Below are 22718 nucleotides of genomic sequence, written 5' to 3'. Positions count from 1 at the left end.
GAAATAAAGAATTTGAATATTCTTCATTTTCTGGATGATATATTTTCTGCTAAAGTGACTCAATTTAAAAATAAATAAATAAATAAATAAAACTATGGCATGAGTTTTACATTAAATTTACGTTGTCTTATTCCGTGAATTTACTGGCCAGATGCAAAGCAGAAATCCAACTGTTGCCTGATAAATTACTGACAGAATGAATTGATGATTTTCTACAGTTATCAGACTAAGTGCATGTAAACACACTCACTGTCGAGGTGTCCCATACCTGGATGTGTAAATGTGTATACACATTTAAAAGACTAGTGTAACCATGTTTGTGATTAGAGTGTGCTAATCTCCAACTGTCCTGATCTTGAGATCTTCAGCACACATTGCAGTAAGCTCTGTGCCTCAATTGTACATTTTTGGCTCATCATACTATTTGTCTAGTTTCCTTTAAATGAAGATTAGTAGCTTCAAGTACATTAATTGTCAAGTTAAAATGACTGTTGGTCTAGCTGATATGTTGTGGCTATTAGAAATATGACTTCTGTCCAGCCTGTGGACTATAATGTTTTCAGTTTAAGGTGCATAACCCTGTTTTTGTTACCATTTGTAAGTAATAGAGGTCCTGTTTTGTGGTCTTGCTTGTTTTTTTTCCTCCTCATTCTATTTGCATTGTATTGTAGAGTCCTGTAGTTGTGTCTAACACCAGTTAGAAGCTATTGTCATTGTCAAAATTAACTACAGATTTTACTGCCTTGGTACTGACACCAGAATGAATGTGGAAACCCTAATTTCAGATGCTGACTAATTGCACTTGGTTACCTTTGAATGGAATTTTACTCACAAGTCTTGATTTCATGTTAATAATTTGTTGACTGACTCACACTATATTTCTACTAATGGTAATGGTAAGCTATGGAGGAAGCTGCAAGACCAGCTCATCTTTAGACACTGAGGTTGCCTCACTGTCACTGACTGACTTGCAGCCAGTATTAGTAACACAATATCAGCCCATTTATACCAGCTAAAATAACTCATTTGTTCCGTTTCCCAAAAGTCATGCAACCCGTTTCTTAGAAACGGACAAACTCTTAAAAATGGTTTCATGTTGTACAAAGAGGAAGTTGTTAGAAGATCTACTGCTGTGTGGCGGAGAATGTTATTCCTCATGCGTTGCACTTTGTCCTTTGCGGCAAAATCTATGTAGTATGCTTCACCGTAACCTTGGTGTGAGGGAAGAAGGCCATGCAGTTGTTGTATTGGTGATGCTGGTACATCTAAAAATAAGCTCTTGACACTTGACTATGTTTCCACTTCGTTCTCTCACGACTGGACTGTAACTGTGACATGGTGCCAGAAATAGTCTGAAGAAGACTGCAAAAAGCTAGAGCCTGATGAATCCTCCTACAGCTCTGCCTGAGTCACCAACAGGCATGAAACTTGCTCAAAGAGAGACACAGACAGACAGATGCAGGCAAAGGCTTAGTTGGAAGTACTAGAGGTTCCACCTTGGAAGATCAAAACATTCTGCAGTTTATTGCTAAACTGCATGGTTTATTGTTTTCACTGCTCTGACGCCACTCGTTCAGTGCCTAAGATAAATGTAAATTTTTCTGGAGCTGAGCAGAGAAAACAAAATACAGTTGTTTATTTTAGTATCCAGTAATCAACCAATCTGTTCATTATTTCGTCAACCAGTTAAGTAATCAGAGTTTAAAAAAAAAAAAAAGCCAGTTACCAAACAATAGCTAACCATACATAGCCTTTAAGAGATTTAAAGGCATTCAGTTGACAGACAAAGAAGCCGCTCAAACGAGTTCAAAAGATAAACAATGCATGCAATGCCTTACGTTAGGAGACCAGTTGGTGAATTTAAAGTATGCATCATTACCATGCAGACTGCCAGCTAATTATTGCTGATTCATCAGGATGATATCCCCTTACAGCCCTAAAATAAAGTGTAGTAAATGAATGTGGGTGGGAGGCACAGGACTAAGACTGAAAAACACTGCTCTAGGACAGTTATACAATGCTGTTAAAGCAGCGGAACATACTGCAGTTTATCTGTATCGGAACATGATGCATCTACAAGGATGTCGGTAGCCTTTTGGCAACAGTGCACAAGGTAAATAATGGAATGGAATATGATAGAATCTCAAAAAAGAAAAGGAAAACTAAACTTCATACATGAAACCATGAAAACCAGCTCAATTTTCATGCTTCAGCTTTGAGTTGTCATCAAAAGCTTAATCTGCTCCCTCACATTGTCGTGCACACAATGGCATGTAATCCAAAAGGCACTTGGACTCAAGTAAGATGTACCAGAGTGGCGTACTCCTTCATAAAGCCAGGTTTGCACTAAATGCATAATAGCTTTGTTTAGTTAAAGTGGTTGGGCGAAGCACTAACACTGAGAACTGCACTCCACCGCACCATCAACAGTTCACATGTCAGTCATCTACATTGTTATTAATCTCTCCACGTGGCATTCACTTTTGTTATAAGCAAACACAGTGGAACAATCCCAAAAGCAACAGCCATGTACATGCTCTTGTCGAATCCTATAGAAAACCAAGTTCACTGATTCACTCGCTGTACAAGCACACTGCCCAGGGCTGTAAGCTGAGCCCAAAGATCAGTTCTGAGACAGGGAGTTCGATTTACAGTGAGCAGCCTTTGTTGTGCAGTGTGTGCTGACACGTAATACATGCGTTACATTTCCAGTGATGCAGACCTTCAGTGTGGCGTGGATTCAGTGAAAGCCGATCGCTCAGTAAGGAGATGTTCTTGGCCCATATAACCATTTTCCAAGACAAATCCTCTCTCGTCCACTCCCAGTTATTTGTTTCATTATTTTTACAGTCTCTGCTTCAATTCTTTTCTCTCTGCTTTTTCCTCTCCCCCCTACCATTACCAGATTTTCTCATTTCTTCTCTTTTTGTCTGCTTGTGCAGAGGTTTACCAATGAGGACCACCTTGCTGTCCACAAGCATAAGCACGAGATGACTCTGAAATTTGGACCTGCACGGACTGACTCAGTCATCATTGCAGGTACTTTTCCAGCGAAACGAGAAGTCTTGAAAAGATTACCCAGCTTAGCCCACTCACTTCTTTCTGAATGCTTATAATTTTCTTCGCCTGCATTTATTACAAAATCCATTTTTGTATGATACTTTTTAAGTAACCTTTTGGATTGTTTAACAACCCAAAGGGAATTTTTTTTTAACGTGTTCGAGTTCATGATTAATACTGGTCATTTCCTGGGGAATTCCTGTGATTTTGTAGTAATGGTAATTCTGTGTTTGTTTATTTGTTTGTTTTTTCTTTGTAAAATGTATTCATCAAAAACTACTGTTTTGCCTTAGGATGTCTTACATGTGCCTCTTTGCCATGACTGGAGTTTTAAAAATCTGCTTTTTAAAACAATAATACAACAATGTATCAGGTATCAGATCCACTTTTCATAACCATTTAAAGTAATAACTTTCTCTTTAGCTGTCTGGTTCCTGTCGCCACTACTGTGAACAATCTTCTTCGAAAAATTTCCCTAGAGTGGAGCGTTTCACATCAAGCCTCACTGAATGACTTTGTTTACGTCTTAACAATTGAATTATGAACAATCTTTGAAAAATCAGAGGAATGCCCCATCAGAATACAATGCAAGACTCAGTAACGGTTTGCATCGTCACTTTATAGATAAAAGTCAAATCATGCTTTTAGCCTTAGCACATACCCTACCTTTTATCAGTCACACCATATTGATTTGATCTCTGCTCCTGTTTGTATTTATGAGTGCGTTGAATTTTCTGTCCAAAACTATGGTGCAAATATAAAAGCAAGGAATAAGCTTATCTGGCTCATCATGTAATTCTAGTTACAGTGACGTAAATATCTGCAGAGGATTTTTCGAATAGTGAGCAATGAATCAGCTTGGCTGCTTCAACTAGGTTGCATAATATGCATGGTCATTTTCGTTTGCAGCTGAAGAGGGAAATTTTCTTTGAATGTTCTCTAAGTAATGCAACCCGTTTTTCTCTCGCCTTTCCAGACCAGACGCCAACTCCCACTCGTTTCCTGAAGAACTGTGAAGAAGTGGGCCTCTTCAACGAGTTGGCCATGCCCTTTGAGCAGGAGTTCCGCAAAGCCCAGGAAGATGACGACAAGAGGGCCAAGAACCCTGTGAGCAGGGGGACTGGGTGGAGGGGTTCAATCATTCAGACAGAGCTGTTCCAAGCATGAGCAACTCTGCAGTCTGTGGCCAAAGTGGGGGATTTATGGGCTGCAAACTGCTATCTGCTCCCATGTCTCACACTGTCTCGCTTCTCCCTTCCCCCTCTTCTGCTATCAATCTCTCTCTCCCTCTGTCCCTGTCTTTCTCCTACAGCTGCCTGCCCCTGGCTCTTCAGCTCTGGACATGACTCTGCAGACACCCTCAGATGTGGTCAGAGTGAAGGAGGAGGAGCCTGTAGAGGTGGACTCGTCCCCTCCTGCTAGTCCGGACTCCATCTCCAGCAGATCTGACAGTAATAATGAGTCTACAATCAGGGGGAAGGTATAACAAATCACTGCACTATATGGAGAAAATCTTAGTACTGTGATTATATTGCTGCAGTATGCAATACAGTATATTACAAACTAGGGCTATTGAAGTTAATGCATTAAGATTTGTTAATACTAGGGCTGCAACAGCTAATAAGTGATAGTCGGTAATAAAAAAAAATACACAACAAATCTTGTTAGCGATTCGTTTGCTTGATATTTGACAAAAAGAGGGAAAACAGTTAAGGGTTATGCGCAACTCAGTAAGTCAAAAGTATGGGAATTTTTACACATTATTTGTAAAGAGGATTTCCTGTAAGATGTGTAAAATTTAGCTCACCTTTAATGGTAGCATGACTGCGTGAGGATCTAAAGAAATGTACTTGACACGTTCAAAGCTCAGCATGATGAGTAAACTGCAGTAAAATTGTAGTTAGAAGTTAAAAACCATGTGTCATTGTCTGCTTTTCAGCAAGCTTTGTTTTGGTTTAGCAAAATAAACATAGTTGGCCAAAGGAAAAAGCTGCATTTTCATCTAAACTGCACAGCTAAATTACACTGAGGCCTGTTCGTTGCTTGCTTGTGTGTTAATACACAGACCTGCTCATCCACACAAAAATGTTGAGCGTTTGGAAAAGGCTCTCCAGCGTGAATCTAATTTTTTGTGTTTTCATGCAGATGGATATATTGGATAACATTTATATATGTGGTTATTGCTGTTTGACGAGTGGTGAACATGCTTTATGGTTCTGCGTGTCTGACTTGGCTGATAAACAGGCTGCTTCTGTGTGCTAAGTAATATCAAGTTTCTTGTAGAGTCAAGCAAGTTCCATAGGAGTACTTCACTGCCATGTACGATTTTTTCATGCGTTGTCCTTTTATTGTTTTGGCACCTTTCACAGTGAGTAAAAAGAAATGCAGAAGGCACATTGGCCTCACTTTTCCTTTTCCAGATTAATCAAAGCCAAAATGAGTCGATTGATTATGGAAACAGTCATTAGTTGCAGTCTGAGCTGGCAACATAAATTAGTAACACATTTTTAATGCATGCTAGTGTGAACCTTTAAATTTGTAGTAGTACAGGCTCAGTTGCTTGTGTGCTTGTGTTCTTGAATTATGATTATTTAAATACAGCGACACCTTTGGTACCTTCAGTAGACTCTGATGCAGCTCATGGGGGAAAATAAAGCAACACAAATCAATAAAAAAAATTGCAAACTAGAAAGCTGCAGTTTTCCTTGAGAGCCTCTGGAGAACCTTGATTCTCTGATACACAGTCATTGCTTGGCCCGTGCAGCTGCTGTTGCTCTTAATTGATGTTTGTAATGAAAACTGAAAACTGTGTTCGCTCTGTGCAATTAAATACACATAATTATGCAATTAATCATGATTAGTTTGTTTAATTATTTCAGTCTTATTACAAACACATTTGTGATTCAAAAGCGTGACACAAGACCTGCATTATTTTGAGCAAAATTATTTACTATTGTTGAATTTTTTTTAATTACTTGATTTATCAAACCACCCAAAGAAATACTCATCTGGAACTGAGACTGGCCATGAAATTTGTAGCACACTGTGTTGCAAAAAAACCATTATGATTGATTAGACAGATCTTTTTGCAAATGTATTGCAAAGGCTAATATGCTGATGATAGTGATGATTACAAATGATACTATTTCAACCTATAGGATGCCTGTATGTACCTGCATGAGCAGATTGGCAATTTGTCCTGAATTTTCTGTTGAGAATGTGATATTCTGTTAAAGCACAGGCTATTACGTGGCTTGGCTACAGCTACACCAGTTTATAAGTCATGTGGTCGCAGAGCCGCAGATGAGCACAGCCATAAATACACGTTCACAGCATAGTGCCAATTTTGGGTTATATTGTTAGTGCTAGATATATTAGACTTGGGTAACAAGAAGCTGAGAGAGTAGAACATAACGGATGCCTGGTAATTGTCATAGAAACCTCTCCTTCTTTAGCTTTGGGCCAGGCTCAGTACCAAACTCATACTATGAGCTATGGGGAGTCTAAAGAGATTGAGAGAAGAGACCATTATTTGTTGTTCGTTTCTTTTACAGGATTCTCCCTCAAAGCCTGCTCTGAGTTCAGCTCCAATACCTACCATTGTACGGCCAAGGTCTCTTCCACTGCATCTGGGCTATGATCCCCTGCAGCCCACCATGCCTTCACCCACTTCGGTCATCACACAGGCCCCACCATCCAACCGCACTCTTGGGTAAGGTCCTACCCCAGCGTCTGCACGAAAAGCTAACGATGCGGCCCACCCATCATTCAATCAGGATAAGCAGGCCTATCTACAGTCATGTTGTGCATCTGTTGCACACTACAGGGAGCTGTCATCTAGCCTGTTTTTATTTATATCACATTTTAGTCACAAAACCAAAAAGTACTTTACACAGAGACATAAGTAAAACACTGGAGAGCTAAAAACGCTACACTCTAAATGAAAATAACAGCACAAATAGGAAAACCCGAAGGCATATGATAACCTAAAAATGTGTCTCTCACTCTGGATATAAAACCAAATATCGAGCCATAAGATCCATATGACCCATCAATAGCAAGACAAGTGAACATCTGAATGTGGCTTTCCATGAGTGGAGAGGTCAAAGCGTGTTATAAACCTTGGTCTATGTCTGCTAGACAGGTAATCATTTAAAACTGTGCGTTTGACACTGCTTGGTAGCTGACTTATCTTGTTTTTAATCAAGCATTGTGGCACAGCACAGTACTGTTATCTAAACAAATCTACCCTCCGAACCTGTCCATGCCCTGGTCGAGCACCTGTGTCCATTTCCCAGCACATAAAAACCAGGAAAGGAAGTGTAGTTATCTTTAGGTTATGTGGTCACATGATATGCTAATCTAATGTTAATATTAAACCTACCAGTAGCGACAATAGAGACGTTCTGATTTATATTTTACTCTGCATTTGACTAACTAGTATTTTATCAGCGGGCTAAAATGTCAGCTGATGTTGGCCAGCTGTTTAGCTGTAAAAGTGTACACCAGTGTTGATGTCTAGCTCACTGAGTATAAGTGCATGTGCTTTGGGGAGGAGGCTTTAGAGAGAACATTGAAGGGAGGGAGTATGTTTTCTTGCCTGTTGAGTTTCATAACCGCTCGCTCCAGCTAACTGGCCAAAATCGATGACCCCACTTTTAAATCAGCCTGCTTTGGGAGGCTGGGTTTCTGTGACTCATTTTACTGTTTAACATTGGTGTGGTTGTGTTTAATTTAATTAATTGTGCTATGGATTTTAAGATGTTTTGGTCAGGGAGTCTGTCAGATGAAGTGTGACTTATGCTGAATGGGCTTCCATTCTTACATAGCCTGATTCTGTTTCCACTTCAGGTTTTCCATTTCATGCTTATTTTGCTGTGTGTGTCTGGGCAATGATGTGTTTCCAGCTCAAACCTAGTGGTCCATATTGTCATTGACTCATCACTTTTGAGCCATTTTGACAGGTGGTGATGTTTATTACGTTGTCATTCTAGATCATGCAGACCAATACAAACATGCCTGCCATGGGCATGGAAAGTACAAGGAAACAACTGACCATGTATATGTGAAGTAGTCTAAGTACCAAACTCCTTGAGTTTTGAAGGGACGTAACAAGAAATAATCTTATTTGCCTTTAAAACAAGCCTCTGTTGGTTAGTGATGTTAGCTTCAGCTACAGTATGTGCTTTGCTTTAAATGGACATTAAAAAAATGAATTTGAAGTAGCCCTTTCTGTAGTATGCCAGTTACATTTGACTTTATGGAAGAGCCTTATACATACAGTTGGACTTGTTTGCAGTAGGCCTGTCAAAATCTTGCAATTTTATCTGATGATTAATTGTCAGATAAATATATTATAATATATTTTTGATATATGAGATTTTTTCATTATATGTAATTACTATTGTACGTGCCTAAAGTAGCTGAATTTGTTGCTTAGCTACCTTACTTCCTAGTGGTTGATGCTTAGTAGCTCTTAACTGATGACAGACACAGGTCAGGCTCAAACAGGCAAACATTGCTCACCACTGCCCTTTTTAAATGTGTTATAGCATCAGTCATATGCTGTTGTTTCCTTAAGATCTGTAACATCTTAATTAATGCATTTTCTGATTTATATTTATATGCTTTTGGAACAATTTGGTGTATAAAATCACTCAAGCCACATTCTGTTGGTTGTGATGTGAACATATTGTAAAAGCTGTTAAAATGGGCAAATAAGTGTGGTCAGCTTCAGTACCTGTGATCGGGCAATTATGCAATAATTTACAGGCTGGTTTGCATGTTGCATATTTATGTTTAAATTCCTACCTTATTTACGTAATGGCTGTGATTTGCACTGAGCAAAATGGCAAACCCTCAGGAAGGAAGAGTTAATTCTACTGTATGCAAAGTGGTTATGTAAAAGTCAGGCAACATGGTGGCCTGTAGTTTGAGGCAAGTGAAGCACTGAACTGTCTATTTGCTCTATCTGAAGGTCTCCCACAGGTCCATACCCCATGATGATGCTTCCCAATGGCCAAGCAGTTCCTGTGCTCCCAGGCCCAGTGCAAATGCCATCTGTAATATCTGTAAGCGCCAACGAACCTATTCTCCCTTCTGGTTAGAGTCATTGGAGCCTGTTGGTATTAGACCTTCATGTCTTGTATATGTGATCTGTCCTGTGTTTTCTTTCTAGCTCGCCAGGCCCATGTGTATGGTGCCCAACATTCCAGGAATCCCAGGCCCTCCACTAGGGGGAAGCGGTAGTGGGTCCTCATCCCCATCTGGTTATTACCCCCACTCTGAGGCTAAGATGGTGAGGAAACCACATGTTTTGCCTTCATTCCAACTCCAGACTCTTTGTCTGTGAGGCAAACAAACATGCTCTGAAATTTTTAGTCCAGTCATGAGAAGATCTCACAGGGGTGACACTTTTCACAACAAACAGGCGAGCAGTGACTGACACTGTTTGCCTGAATTTGAAAAGTGCAGTCTAATCTCCTGCATCCAGGACCAACTTGGTTTCTTGCTTTAGTAAAACTTCAAATATGCATTAAGATGTACAACAATAAGATCTTCTCAAGTGCTTCTCTATTTCCCTTTGCTAATGAAAATTGCAGAGGGAACCTGTAAAGATCAATAAGGAAAATGCATGTGCAGACTGAGCTAATATTTTACATCCTCATTAAGCTCTGACCTGTTTTGGCTGCGTTTTATTTCAGCGGCTAAAGGCAGCGTTATCTCAGCAGACGTCAGCAGCCCAGGGCTGTGTCGGTGTGGCAATGGGCTCCAGTGCTATGGTGCCACAGAGGATGGAGCAGAGCCAGCTACTGGTGCAGCAGCCTGATGCCCCATCCCCTGCGCAGCCACAGGTGCACAGATATACACACTTACACACACACTCACCATTGTGTTTGCAATAAGCTAGCCTGGGTTACACCAGTTTTAAGTTTGTACTTAGGTTTGGGCATAAAGTAACAACTAACTAATGTGTACACAGCAATAAATGCTAAACACCCTAAACACTATTGCTTTAACATGGCTATGACAAGAGGATGAGAACAAATCAGTACATAACGCTGCCATGGAAATGAGGATGGGTTAGGGTTAGGGTTAGGCTTTTTGCATTCTGTGGAAAAAATGAGCATATATAGTATGAGTATAGAAGAGAAGATTGTGAACATTTTATGTTTCATACTAGAACTGATTTGAAATTGAACATGTATGGGCAGTTTGTTGATTTGGTAAGGATTATATGACACTATATAGACTGTGGTCTGTGGAGCTGTGTCTGGTTCCTGTTGGTTTCACCAAAACTACCCCTGCATAGTGTAAATATTTAATAATTACTATGCTCATCCAAAAGCTCATTTGTTTGCTGCAACCCATTTTGTTTTAGCAATGTGCAACCCAAAACTTGGTAAACTCTTGTTATAACCAAGGCTTATGTTGTGTTATAACTAGGTTATAACTTGTGTTTGAACTTATTTGCTGTTTGCCCTGGAACCTAACCTGAACTGGGGAAGAAGCCATGTTTTGGTATCTTCAGATGTTAATTAACAAGGTTGCTCAATTTGTTTAAAAGAAAATGCAAGGACATTTGTGAAGACCAGCATTAAAGAAAATGCAAGGACATTTGTGAAGACCAGCATTAAAGAAAATGCAAGGAAATTTGTGAAGACAAGCATTAAAGTGGCAGGAAACCCAAACTTACTTAAAGCTATACAAGAAATTAAATACATCACAATGGTACAGAGACAGGGAAACGGGATGTAAAGAGAAGTTACATTAGAACATAAGAAAGCAGTGTCGGTAGAGCAGGGAGCCGAATGATTTTCACCCTATAGTCCTAACATCATTAGTAATGAAGTCATTTAAGAAGCTCATTAAAAATGAGCTACTGGGCCTAGTTGAGGAGCATTTGGACCTGATGCAGTTTTCATACAGAACCGGTAGTGGGGTAGATGAGGCTACTGTTGCTCTGCTGAATCTTCTTTATAGACATCTTGAAGGTTTAGGGACTCAAGCAAGACTCCACTGTTTGTGGATTGACCTCTATTCTGACAGAACTCTATTCTAATTGTTAATAACTGTAGCTTCATGCCAGGTAGTTCCAATGTAGGCTTTTGAATCTGGTCAGCCAAAGGCATCGAAAAGTTAACAGGTCTTTTTTAAGGTTAATATTTAATGTTTTTTGAATAGCCTGCTCAGCAGCACCATTATCAACTCGAGACTTTTTTAGATTTTTACATATTCAGAATTACATTATCAAGAACTCTTCACTAACCAATAATTTTGATAAATCCTCTATAGAAAGACAATTATTTCACCCCTTTGGAAAAGTATTGGTGAGTCTTTTCTAAGATGTATTGAAAGTTAAGCCATCTATTTATACATTTCAGCAGAAGAATGTATGTGAGAGGGAACTGTGTGGAACTACAGTCATGTGAAAATTTAGGACACCCCATTAAATAGTCAGCTCTTTATTAAGAAATGTTTACATACTAATGTCCAATCTTGTTTTTGTTTATTTCTGGATAATAAAGTGATTTAATTGCAATTAAACAACAAAAATTAACATTGTTTTACTCATGAAACAAAAGATATGAACAAAAATGTATATTATAATGGAGGAAAAAGTTAGGACACCCTACCCTCTAATAACTAGTGTTGCCCCTTTTGGCTGAAATAACTTCAGTGAGACGCTTCTTGTAGCCATCTCTGACATTGATCTGAAGAAAGTTTGCCCCACTCTTCAACGCAGAATTCTTTCAGCTTTGAGATGTTTGAGGGTTTTCTTGCATGTACAGCCCGTTTTAAGTCACTCCACAGCATCTCAGTGGGGTTAAAATCCGAACTTTGACTTGGCCATTCCAGGACTCTCCACTTCTTAGTTTTCAGCCAGTCCTTGGTGGATTTAGTTGTATGTTTTGGGTCATTATCATATTGCAGAGTCCAGTTCCGCTTCAGCTTAAATTTTTTTTATAGATGGTTACACGTGTTCCTCAAGCACCCTCTGATACACAGTAGAATTCATGGTGGATACTATGATGGTAAGCTGGCCAGGTCCTGCTGCAGCAAGCATCCCCAAACCATGCCACTTCCACCTCCATGCTTCACTGTTGGTATGAGGTTCTTTTCTTGGAATGCTGTATTTGATTTACGCCAAACATGTCTTCTGTTCTGGTGTCCAAATAATTCAATTTTACTTTGTCTGCGTTCTCTCTGGCAAACTTCAGTCTGGCCTTAATGTTTTTCTTAGAGTGCAAAGGTTTCCTTCTTGCACACCTCCCATGAAAATTAAACTTGTGTAGTCTCTTTCTGATAGTTGAGATGTGATATACCTGTGTGTGATCTTAACTATTTTAAGTGAGACAATATGCAGGGGTGTCCTAATTTATGCCTCACCAGAAATTGTATTCTTTTTAAATGACATTTTACAGAAAATTGTAAAAAGGCCTTTCTTAATTTTTAATTGTTTAGTCATATTATTTGGATCCCACAGTATTATGATTGATGATTGATATTCAAAATCTACATGTCCAAATATGTTAAAAAAAATATACAGGATTTCATAGGGTGTCCTAATTTTTTCTCATGACTAAGTGATAATGACTGGGGGGATATCTGGAAATTAGCAAAGTCCATATCTGTATGTAATCGTATAAAAGCAATTCAGATCCAAATCATACATCGGATGCATATTTCAGCCAGTTAAAGGCATGCTTTTAACAGTTCAGACTGATCACTTTGTCTTAAAACTAGTCAGACTAGTTCTCTTTCCCACTGTTTTTGTTCATGTTGTGAGGTCTTACAACAATATTGGGCTAGGAGAGTGCATGAAATTGGGATGATCTTTGATATTAAAGTTGACTTAGATCTTTTTGTGGTTGGTTCTGTACATACCTTTGCAGCAAGGAAGAATATTTAACTCCAGTCGATTACTGAGATGATCCCAACTGTGAGTGGTTTGCATAAGATATTAAGAGACTTAATACCACTAGAATATTTAACTTGTGCATTCTATTCTAATACATGCCACTTCTACAAGGTGTGATAGGCCTGATGGAGTTAATATAAGGTGGTGTAGCATACATTTTAATAGTGGGGTTTCAATGATCTTTTGCACCAGATGCATTTATTGTTAATTTTTTAATAGTATTTTTATTCCGAGTCTGAGGCTGTAGAATTTGTTTAATTAAAAAGCCTTTTTTGTGTACATTTTTTGTGTAGAGTGTTCAAAAGACAAAATTTAATTATACTATTAAAAAAAGCCATACCCTGATAATGCGAGCAAAAGACTGAACACAGCCACACTAAAGTAAGATAAGTGTATGGCCATCGTTTACAAAAAAAATAAAAAATTCATCATTGTCAATCAACCACTGGGATCTTTTCATTAAAAAACCTACAGACACAAAATTAAGGTTAATTATAAAGTGTAAATATTATTTCATTATTCAGAAACACAGAGTATTCAAAGCCTGTAAAATGCTGTTCTGGAAAACCCTAGAATACAGATGGCTAATAATAAAAATTTTAATGTTGTAATTATAGCTACAATTATCACTTGCAGTTTACACTCATACATTCGAATTCAATTTGAAATGCAGTACTAGTGGGTTGTTTACTGTTGTCAGGGGTTAATCACAGGGCCTGCTTTGTCCAGGTTTCTCCAGCCCAGCCCACAGGCGGCAGGCGGCGGCGGACTGCAGAGGAAGACCCAGACGAGAGGAGGCAGCGCTTTTTGGAGCGCAACCGAGCAGCCGCCTCTCGCTGCAGGCAGAAACGCAAGCTATGGGTCAATTCTCTGGAGAAGAAGGCCGAGGAACTGACCTCCATGAATGTTTCCCTCACGGTGAGCACACCAGGCATGTCTCTCTTACACGCCTCAGGCACTCATCTCCTTCAAAGCCTGAGACGGTGATGTAATGTAGTGGTTTGTCTGACTCACAGAAGACGACATCTGAAAATACGAACTAAAGTCTCTGTTTTTGATTCTGTGTTCAAATGAACAATGAGCAATGAGTTGGATGAGTTGTTCTTGTCTGTTATCATGTTTCTTTGTTAGACTATTGAAACACTTATACTTCTCTCTGTATTTGTGTTTGCATGTGTCAGAATGAGGTGTCTCTCTTACGAAATGAGGTTGCTCATCTGAAGCAGCTGCTGCTGGCCCATAAGGACTGCCCTGTCACCACTCTACAGAAGAAGGCTGCATACCTGGGTGAGTAAGCCTGTGAGGAGATCTGTAAACCTTAACTTATGAGTGTGGGTGTATACAGGATTTTTCAGCTGTGCATGTATGTGCATTAACATATGCTAAAGAATTCCAAATGGAAAATGACAAATGCTTATGTGTGGACTAGTATTATTGTAATGCTTTGTGTGATGTGGATATGACTTGCTGACAAAATGCATATCTACACTACCATTCAAAAGTTTATCATTTTTTTTGAGAATATACACCTAGTCCAAATTTGGTTGCACATTTTTAGTGTCTTAATCTTATGCAACTTTACACATTTTATATACCAATTATATATACATGTATGCATTTTAGATATGTCCAGATGACAAACACAGCTGAATATGATTCCATGACCTGCACAGCATTTTAAAAGTCTCATATTTCCAAAATGGTGATCAAATGTTAACAGGGTTGAGATATAATGGAAGTAAATGTATTCTTTTATTCTTTTCTTTCTTATTTAGAATCAGTACATGGCATGTAGTAAACATGCGTATTAGTCAAATCCTAAAGATGGTCTTAATTAATGGCCTCTTTACAAACACTGAAGTTCCTAGTAAAGCCTGAGTAGACTAATAAATCAAGGTTATCAATTATTAATGTCAGTATTACTGAGCTTTGCTAAAGCCTGAGCAGACTGATAAATCAATGTGATGATCAGTTTTTAATTTCAGTGTTAGAATACTTCTTGATGGATGAATATTTATTTCAATACCTAGGTATTAGATTACATTAAGTAGATTACTGCGTATTATTTATTACTAAATTACTTGTTATCCCTATTAATTCTTTTACTGAATAAAACGTCTAAAATCCCTTTTAGCATCTAATTTGTCATTCAGATTTGCCTGATATACATTTTTATTATTAATCTAAACAGATGATTCTAGAATTTTCAGTGGGGTTGCGTACATATTTAAATGGAAGGGTAAGATTAAGGCATTTTAATCAATTAATTGGTAGTCCACCTTTTTGAAAGGATTATCAGCTGATTGTTATGTTTGACTTATTCTGACCTTACCTGATTAGATTTTTTATTCTGAGTGAGAAATTGAGCTGATTTGTTCATAAAATGTTAGACTCTGTAACCAATATCACTGAAGTAGTCATAAGGCAAGAGCACTCGGACCCAGTAGACACACACACACGCGTGCGCTTAGTTTCTGTTCCATACATGTTTGTGATAGACCTTCCTCACAATAACTTTGTCACATCCAGCTATAAATAGTATGGTTAATGAACTTCTGCCTGCTCTGTTTAACAGAGCGGCAATGGAGGGTTGCTGGTTTTCAGCCTCCCTTAAAAAGTCCTCCTTCGGGGAGGTAGATCTGCATCTTTACTGTGAGGAATCTGCCTGTGATGAGTTTTGGGAAGTAAAAAGAAATGGAGCAGATCTTTATGTTCATCCCACATCCCTAAATGGATAGACTGAAGAAAGTTGCACTTGTTTTGCTTCATGTCGGAGGAGAAAAAACCCACTAGGTTTAATTCATCCTACTTAGCAATGATGGTGCATTTCTTAAACAGCTAGCAAAAACACAATATCACAATATTTGCTCTTAAAATGATAGTTTATTAGGGCTTCTGTAATAAAGAAGATTGTTCTATCTAGAACCATGAATATTCAAAGAACCCTCTGCATGATTTAAAGGGTTCTTTTGCATCTTTGCATGAAGAAGTTCTTCTGATTGTCAGAGAATTTGAAAAAGGTTTAATATAGCAATAAACATGGTTCTTCTACTGTTATGGTGTCAAGCTTGTAACAATAGAAGAATCCTTTTGGTGCTATATAGAACCCTATTCAAAAAAATTCTATATAGAATCATCTACAGTACGTTCTCAGTCAATCTGAAGAACCTTTCATGATGCAAAGAACACATTAATCGTGCAAAGTGTTCTTTGAGTGTTCATGGTTCTGTGTAGAACCAGTTTCTTTACTGAAGAACCCTTGGAAAACTGTGCTGAGAGAGAATTCTTTGTTTCTGAAGGTTTTTAAGCAAACTTCAGTGGTCATTTCCAGGATGTTGCTTATGCCGGTGAAGTAACGTATCTCTGAAATGAGCAATGCATAAGAGTGAAAATGGTCTATTGTTGGGGCTCTAGAATCCCCCCCCTTTGCACTGTTCTAGAACGCTCACCCCCATTTACACTGTTCTAGAATATGCCCCCCGTTCACAGTGTTCTAGAAATTTCGCTCCCCAAAATAGCACACTGTATGACGGACCCCTATTGTGTGTTTAGGGCACTATTGAACATGTTACCCCTTTTTTTCCTTTTACCATCCTAATAGAAAAGTGGAATTCCAGAGAGATTTTGAGAGCAGTATGTCCTACAGAGCATTCATAACTTCTGGTAAACACCATAGATCACTATAGCAGTAGAATACATACCCACACACCCCTTGCGAGTATCTTTTTACTATGCAGTAGACGGACGAGTGTTGCGTTGGACGAATGTTGCGAACATGCTGCAGTTGTGCCACTGAATATTAAAATTTAACTCAACTGGAGAAATCCAGCAGCCATGTCCAATTAAAGGCTTTGACTCTAGTGCTGCTCATCATATCGAACAATGAATGGCAGCTTTAGGTCACTTTACTTGATCCATGACTTTACTGCAGTCATGGATCTAGAATTCTATGTATAATCTAGTTGAGCTTTTATATTTTTTCCTTGTCCCCTACACTTCGAAACGTCATGCTCATGTTTACAGCTAAGAATAAGAAGCTAACTTGCCAGCTTTGCAAACAGCTAATGTTGGCTTTTTTATACAACTGGTATATGGACATAGTATAATGATAAGAAAATGTCCGATTCATGTATTGAATTATGCATTTTATTGCTATTTAGTAAATTAAAAAGTTCTCCTATATAGCACAATTTCAGGGAGGGAAGTAAGGATTCTTTTCACTAACAGCAATTGGGTGTCATGCATTTTGTAGTGTTCAGATTCTTTCAGTGGTCATTCTCCCATCAGTTTGAGTTGCAGTATAGTAAACACAATTGTAGTGAACGAGTTAATGAGTAAACCATTCCAAACACAGCTTTCTCTCCCATTCACACTGGTTCATTTGGTTTATTAGTCAGTGTTTGTTGGGTCAGTGTGCTCTGGCCTTAAACTTGTAACAGATGTGTTTAGAGTCTGTGTTTCACTGAACTATGCTTGTTGTGTTGTTCAGGAGAGGAGTCTATGAAGGAGGTTTCAGAGCCCACTGGCTCCCCTGCTCCGGTCATCCAGCACAGCTCACTGGCCCCCAGCCCTTCAGCCTCCTCGGGGCCCAACGGCTTGAGCTCGCGGGCAGCTGCAGAGGCAGTGGCCATGTCTGTGCTGGCGGGCATGGGCAGTCAGCGGGGCGAGAGCGGGCCTTCTCACGTCATCATGGCCACACAGCCCCAGCCTTCGGCCAGATGATGAGCCCACCACAGCCCAGGACTCGCCTTGCCCCGCGCCGGGAGAGGAGAAGAGGAATGTGAGGAGCGAAGGATTGAGGTGAAAATGAAAGCAAGAAACGCATCCTCTTTCTCCTTCTCTCCCTGGCCTTCTCTCATGCCATAATGCTCTGGCCTGGAGCACAGCTGAATTCTGGGAATAAACTTTGACTTTTGGGAGAAAGTAAGAAGCTTCCTGTTCACTATGCCATAGACTACAGGGGCTGGACTCCAACCTGCATCTTTATCCTCATTCTAAACCCCTACGAAGCCCACACTTCCTCTTTTATCATCTTCTGCCTTCCATCTCCAAACCCCTCAACCTTCAGTGGACTGTAAGACAGCAAAGCACTTCCCGAAGGGTCGTCATTACGACTGCCCTACCTTTTGCGTAGATCATATGCACATATTTACCATGCCATACAGATTCACATAGCAACATGGACGTCTTGTTTGTGGCCGTCGTTGAAATGAAAATACTGCCACAGTGCACCTGGTGGTGTGCATGTCCACACTCGCTGTGCTCCACATTTTACTCACTAAAATGAGGCTGTGTCTAGTGATTGGCACCACAACCTTGCATTACTTTTTCATATCTGGTTTGTATGAGATGAAAAATAATTTTTTTTAATTAAATCTTTGTGTGTTGAATTTGCTTTAAATCTGGTCCCTAACATTTTAGAACAGTTTTTATTTCATGGAGACCAAGAGAATGCCTCACCTGAACTTCACAAAGATCTGACCTCATTTCTAACCCATAATAATGTTTTTGTTTTGTTTTTATACAGAACGTTTGTAATCAGTGAGTGCATGTGCTTAGGTGTGTGCGTGAGCGAGTCTGTATGTGTACAGGAATGTAGATCCAAGTATAGCAGATTGTCATACAAAAGGACTGATACACTAATGTTGGCATGCAAAACCTTTTTCTTTGCTCTTTGCTTTGTTAAATGTGCTATGTGCTGTTTCTTTACTATGTTTGGTACGTCCTCCAGTGTGAGCTGTACCAAGTCATTGTTTTGATCATGGTCTTGTTTTTCCTCTTAAAGCCTTGTGTGACAAACCAAAAATTATAAATTGGCTCATGGTCACCTAGCAATGATAATTGAAATCTTTTTAGGGATGCAACAATATGGGAACTGTGGGCTGATAACCGTATCCAGTATTTTTCATGTACATATCTGCTGATAATGATATGTAAACAGTTGTAAAATACAGAAATTGGGACTAAATCTACCTGAGAAATATGACATTTTGTTACAAATGCTTCAAATTAATAAAATGGAAACCTTTCAGCACACCAGCCCTATGTTGCCTAAACATTGTGCCCTTCAGGAGCACATCAATACAGTCATGTGCAAACGTTTGACGCCTCTAGTCAAATTAAATGTTTTGTTGAGTTTCAAAGGGAAAATAAGTTAACACATCACCTACAGAGAACACTCCTGCATGTTTTAAAGGACATTTACTGCAATTTACAGTATACAAACAATACAGATTGTGCACTAAAAATTGCAGAAAATTGACATGCATATTTGTTCCTTGTAGAGGATGTTAACTCCCTTTCACTCAGAAAATCAACAAAATGTGTCATTTGAATGTTGTTCAAACTTTCACATATGAATGTTCTGCAAATATCAGTTTGAAATATCTGTTAAAGCATTTGCCAATACCTGTAAGATTCTGATAGATTGTAGTTCATGTGCTACATCATTATATATGTTCTGGCGCCACCACCATGACTGTCCTTTTTTATTATTTTTTTTTTGTCTGGTTTTGTTTTTTTGTTTTTTCCCTCCTGTGAGGGCCATTATTAGCTCTACTGTAAGGATGTGTATTTGGGTCTCTAAAGAGTCCAGACTTTCTTCTGTTCTTCCTGTTTATATAACTATTTTATTTTTTCAAATAATGGGATGAAACCTTCCCCTGCTGCTGTTTCTGAGCTACCACTTGCGATTATACTAAAAGCCATGTAAACATTGTTTTTTTTAAAACAAAACAAAAAAAACAACCAAAAAAAGACTGCTTCTTTGCCCTGTGTGCCCCTTTTCAGTCAAGTATGCAATGATGTGGTGTTTGTTTTTTTTTATTATTTTAATTTGGGTCCCCAGAACTACTTGTATGTCTTTATTTATGCATACTGTCCCACATGTACACATGCATTTGAATTCACCCTGCAATAGTGTTTGATGAAAGAAACAAAACAGATTCTGCCTTAAGACTCACTGGAGTGCCTCTGATGATGCCCTGGCCAGGTTCTTTAGGCAGTTTTTGGCCTTTTTATTTTTCTTCTTCTTTGGGTTGTCCATAGAGGTCTGAGACTTTGCTGGCTGCATGCCAAATACAATACAAATATCAGGAAAAGTTCTACGCTTTATATTTGTATAAAGAGGTGTGAGGAAATTCAGTTACCAATGCCTTTGATAATGGTTCAACCCAGTGAGAGCGTAACAGGATTACGTTGGGTTGTTTTTACTGCCACCTAGCTCTGGTAGAGTGTTCCTACACCACAATAAGGAGAGACTTTGGAAAACTTTTACATTTACCAGATGATACTGTTTGAATAGTTTAACATACTGAGAGACGTAACCAGTACTCTTTATTTGTACTGCATATGTTTGATCAGGCAAAAATGACAATAATTGTTTGTCACTTGATTTTTTTTTTTTTTCTGTTATTCGTTTCGCTTTGCAGAGTGCAATGCTGCAAAGTACGGTATCAGTCCAAAATATAAGGGCATATCTAAATGCACTAAAAATGTGATAAAGGTTTATCAATTTTGTATCTCTTTGATCCTTTGTTGTTGTAAAGCTGCTGGGTTTGTCCTGATCACACCACGCATCCGATGACAACGTTGATGGGTTGATGATGTGCATATACGGTTTTAATGTGCACACGTTTGTGTAGATGTTAGGGCTGAAGCATTGCTCACCACTTGACACATATCTCACATCTACTGTCCCAATGGTGACCGTAGCGCTGAGTTGTATTCTGTGCTGGCACTGTATTCAGCTAGCAAATGCAGGAAAATGGGAATATGAAAAAAGGGGAGAAGAGGGAGACTTTCATATTAGCGATTATTATTATTGGCACTTTTTTCCTAGATTTGTTCTTCATTTTGTGCAGCAAGGACTACACAAATATCTGTCATAATAAAGGCTTCTTTAACCCTTTTTGTAATACTGAAATGTAGAACATTAGACTTTCTTTAATTTAGGCCTTCTTTGTTTGTCTCTTATTAATCATGTAATCTTTTTTTTTCCATGTTTGAAGAGAGATTTGTGTTTTATGTTACTTCCTCCCCCCCCTCTACTGATGTTGGCTGCAAGAAATTTGAAATGTGTCCTTACTGGACTTACTCCATAATTTCAATGTTTAATACCATTAATTTATTCAGGAATTAGGTTATGAGAGCTCATTTGAATATAATCCCTCTGATATCATTAGTATCACGAACGATGGTGGTTTATACAGTATTTAGTTACAGAGTTATAAACATTGTGCTTTTAATTCTGTTATGGGTAAGAACGCACTCCCGGTTGGACTGATTAATTTTAAACTTTATCCTCTTACTGTATATATGTGTACTATATAAATGTATTTACTTTTACATGCATGTTGAAGTGGAATAATATGAACACTTGCCGTGCTGCAGTTTTGATTAAAGAAAAAGCAATTAAACATTCAGATGTCTTTGATAGTATGTGTACTCTAAATATTATTAGAACTAAATATTAGGAGTTTATAGTAATATATACTTATAGTATAGTAGAACTATTAGAAGTATATGGTTGTGTGTGTGTGTGTTGAACAGATACCGTTAACACATTTACTTACACCCTAAATTGGTGCCAGAATGGTCTCTAGGGTCAGAATTTTCAGTTTAAGATAGTGAGATTCACTTATCATGTATCTTGAAGGCGGGAGGACCCTTTGGGCTTGATTTATGTCCTCAGATAATCATAGAAGAGAATATAATGCGACAAAACTGACTGGTTGCAGAGGACGACAAGCTAAAGGCCACAGCTAGCAAGGTAGCTAACTGGCTATCTAGATTCTTTGTCTAAAAGGGTAAAAACTTCTACCTGGCGTCCATTTTATATTAAATGGACGCCAGGCACAAGTTGTAACCGAATTTCTGTTTTCTTTATGAGTTTGTTTCCACGACTAATGTAGGAGTTACACTAACGCTAGCTTGGTTGCATCATTACCCTATAGCTCGGTGGCTAGGCTAGCACATACTACAGAGATCAGCACTGATTCGTAACACAATGCATGCAGAAAACTAGTGAGAGAACACACTACGAAAAGAAAGAGTGGATTCTGTAAAATCCACGAGGCTGAGGGAGACAATGCTGTGCTACAGACTGCAGTCTAACATGGCAGATAAAATTAACTAATGGATCCGGCGCTTAAATATGAGCCATTTTGTTGTTCAAGGTGAATAAATATTTCTTTCTAAGTGAGGTTATTCATTTCAGCAGCTAGGCTGAACAGTAAAGCTTACAGCGAGACTTCAGGTGAAAAATACAGAAGTAACCCTAAAAGAAAGCTATATACAGTAAGGCAGGGTTAGCTTTCAGCCATATTAATAGTATTGGGTAATAAATAAAGGAAGTTCATTGTTATTTTTGGAACAAATTTCCCAGCCTTGCCCCTGAACTGTACTGTCCCTGTACATCTGCTGTACTGTATCATGCCTACTCTCCTCCTACAGTGGTGCCATAATAGTCCAGTTTTATTTTCTGGGTTAGAGATGATGACTTTTTTCGTTAGCTACGTGGATAAAGCGTAATATGACAAATAACATTTTAAATGGTAGTTTTAGCCAGAATGCCCCTTTAGGTTTTTAGGTTAACATACCCCCTTAGACATTTTAGTGTTTCTTCAGCTCCAACTGCCTAATTACATTGTCGAAGGGCTTGTTAATGAGCTGATGAGTCGAGTCGAGTCGGGTGAAGAGCTGCAACACTAAACTCTGCAGGAGCTTTGTTTTAGCC

General features: G+C 38.7%; 1 protein-coding gene across 3 annotated transcripts in view; it reads left to right on the top strand.

Moving 5' to 3' along the window:
- Window positions 1-21405, top strand: part of atf7a (activating transcription factor 7a) — a 33829-nt gene extending 12424 nt beyond the window's left edge. For 2 of the 3 annotated variants that reach the window (XM_017707688.2, XM_017707697.2), the window contains exons 3-12: window positions 2943-3039; window positions 4037-4167; window positions 4373-4540; window positions 6615-6772; window positions 9038-9131; window positions 9239-9358; window positions 9765-9914; window positions 13712-13900; window positions 14164-14269; window positions 17472-17704. In XM_017707688.2, the coding sequence (XP_017563177.1) occupies window positions 2943-3039; window positions 4037-4167; window positions 4373-4540; window positions 6615-6772; window positions 9038-9131; window positions 9239-9358; window positions 9765-9914; window positions 13712-13900; window positions 14164-14269; window positions 17472-17704 (1446 nt within the window). Of the gene's footprint in view, window positions 1-2942; window positions 3040-4036; window positions 4168-4372; window positions 4541-6614; window positions 6773-9037; window positions 9132-9238; window positions 9359-9764; window positions 9915-13711; window positions 13901-14163; window positions 14270-17471 lie in introns of all 3 variants that reach the window. The other variant, XM_017707681.2, reaches the window with a different exon arrangement.
- Window positions 21406-22718: the final 1313 nt, after the last annotated feature.

Source organism: Pygocentrus nattereri, chromosome 9 (genome assembly GCF_015220715.1).
Source record: "Pygocentrus nattereri isolate fPygNat1 chromosome 9, fPygNat1.pri, whole genome shotgun sequence".
Lineage (NCBI taxonomy): Eukaryota > Metazoa > Chordata > Actinopteri > Characiformes > Serrasalmidae > Pygocentrus > Pygocentrus nattereri.
This window is presented reverse-complemented; position numbering and strand designations above follow the sequence as displayed.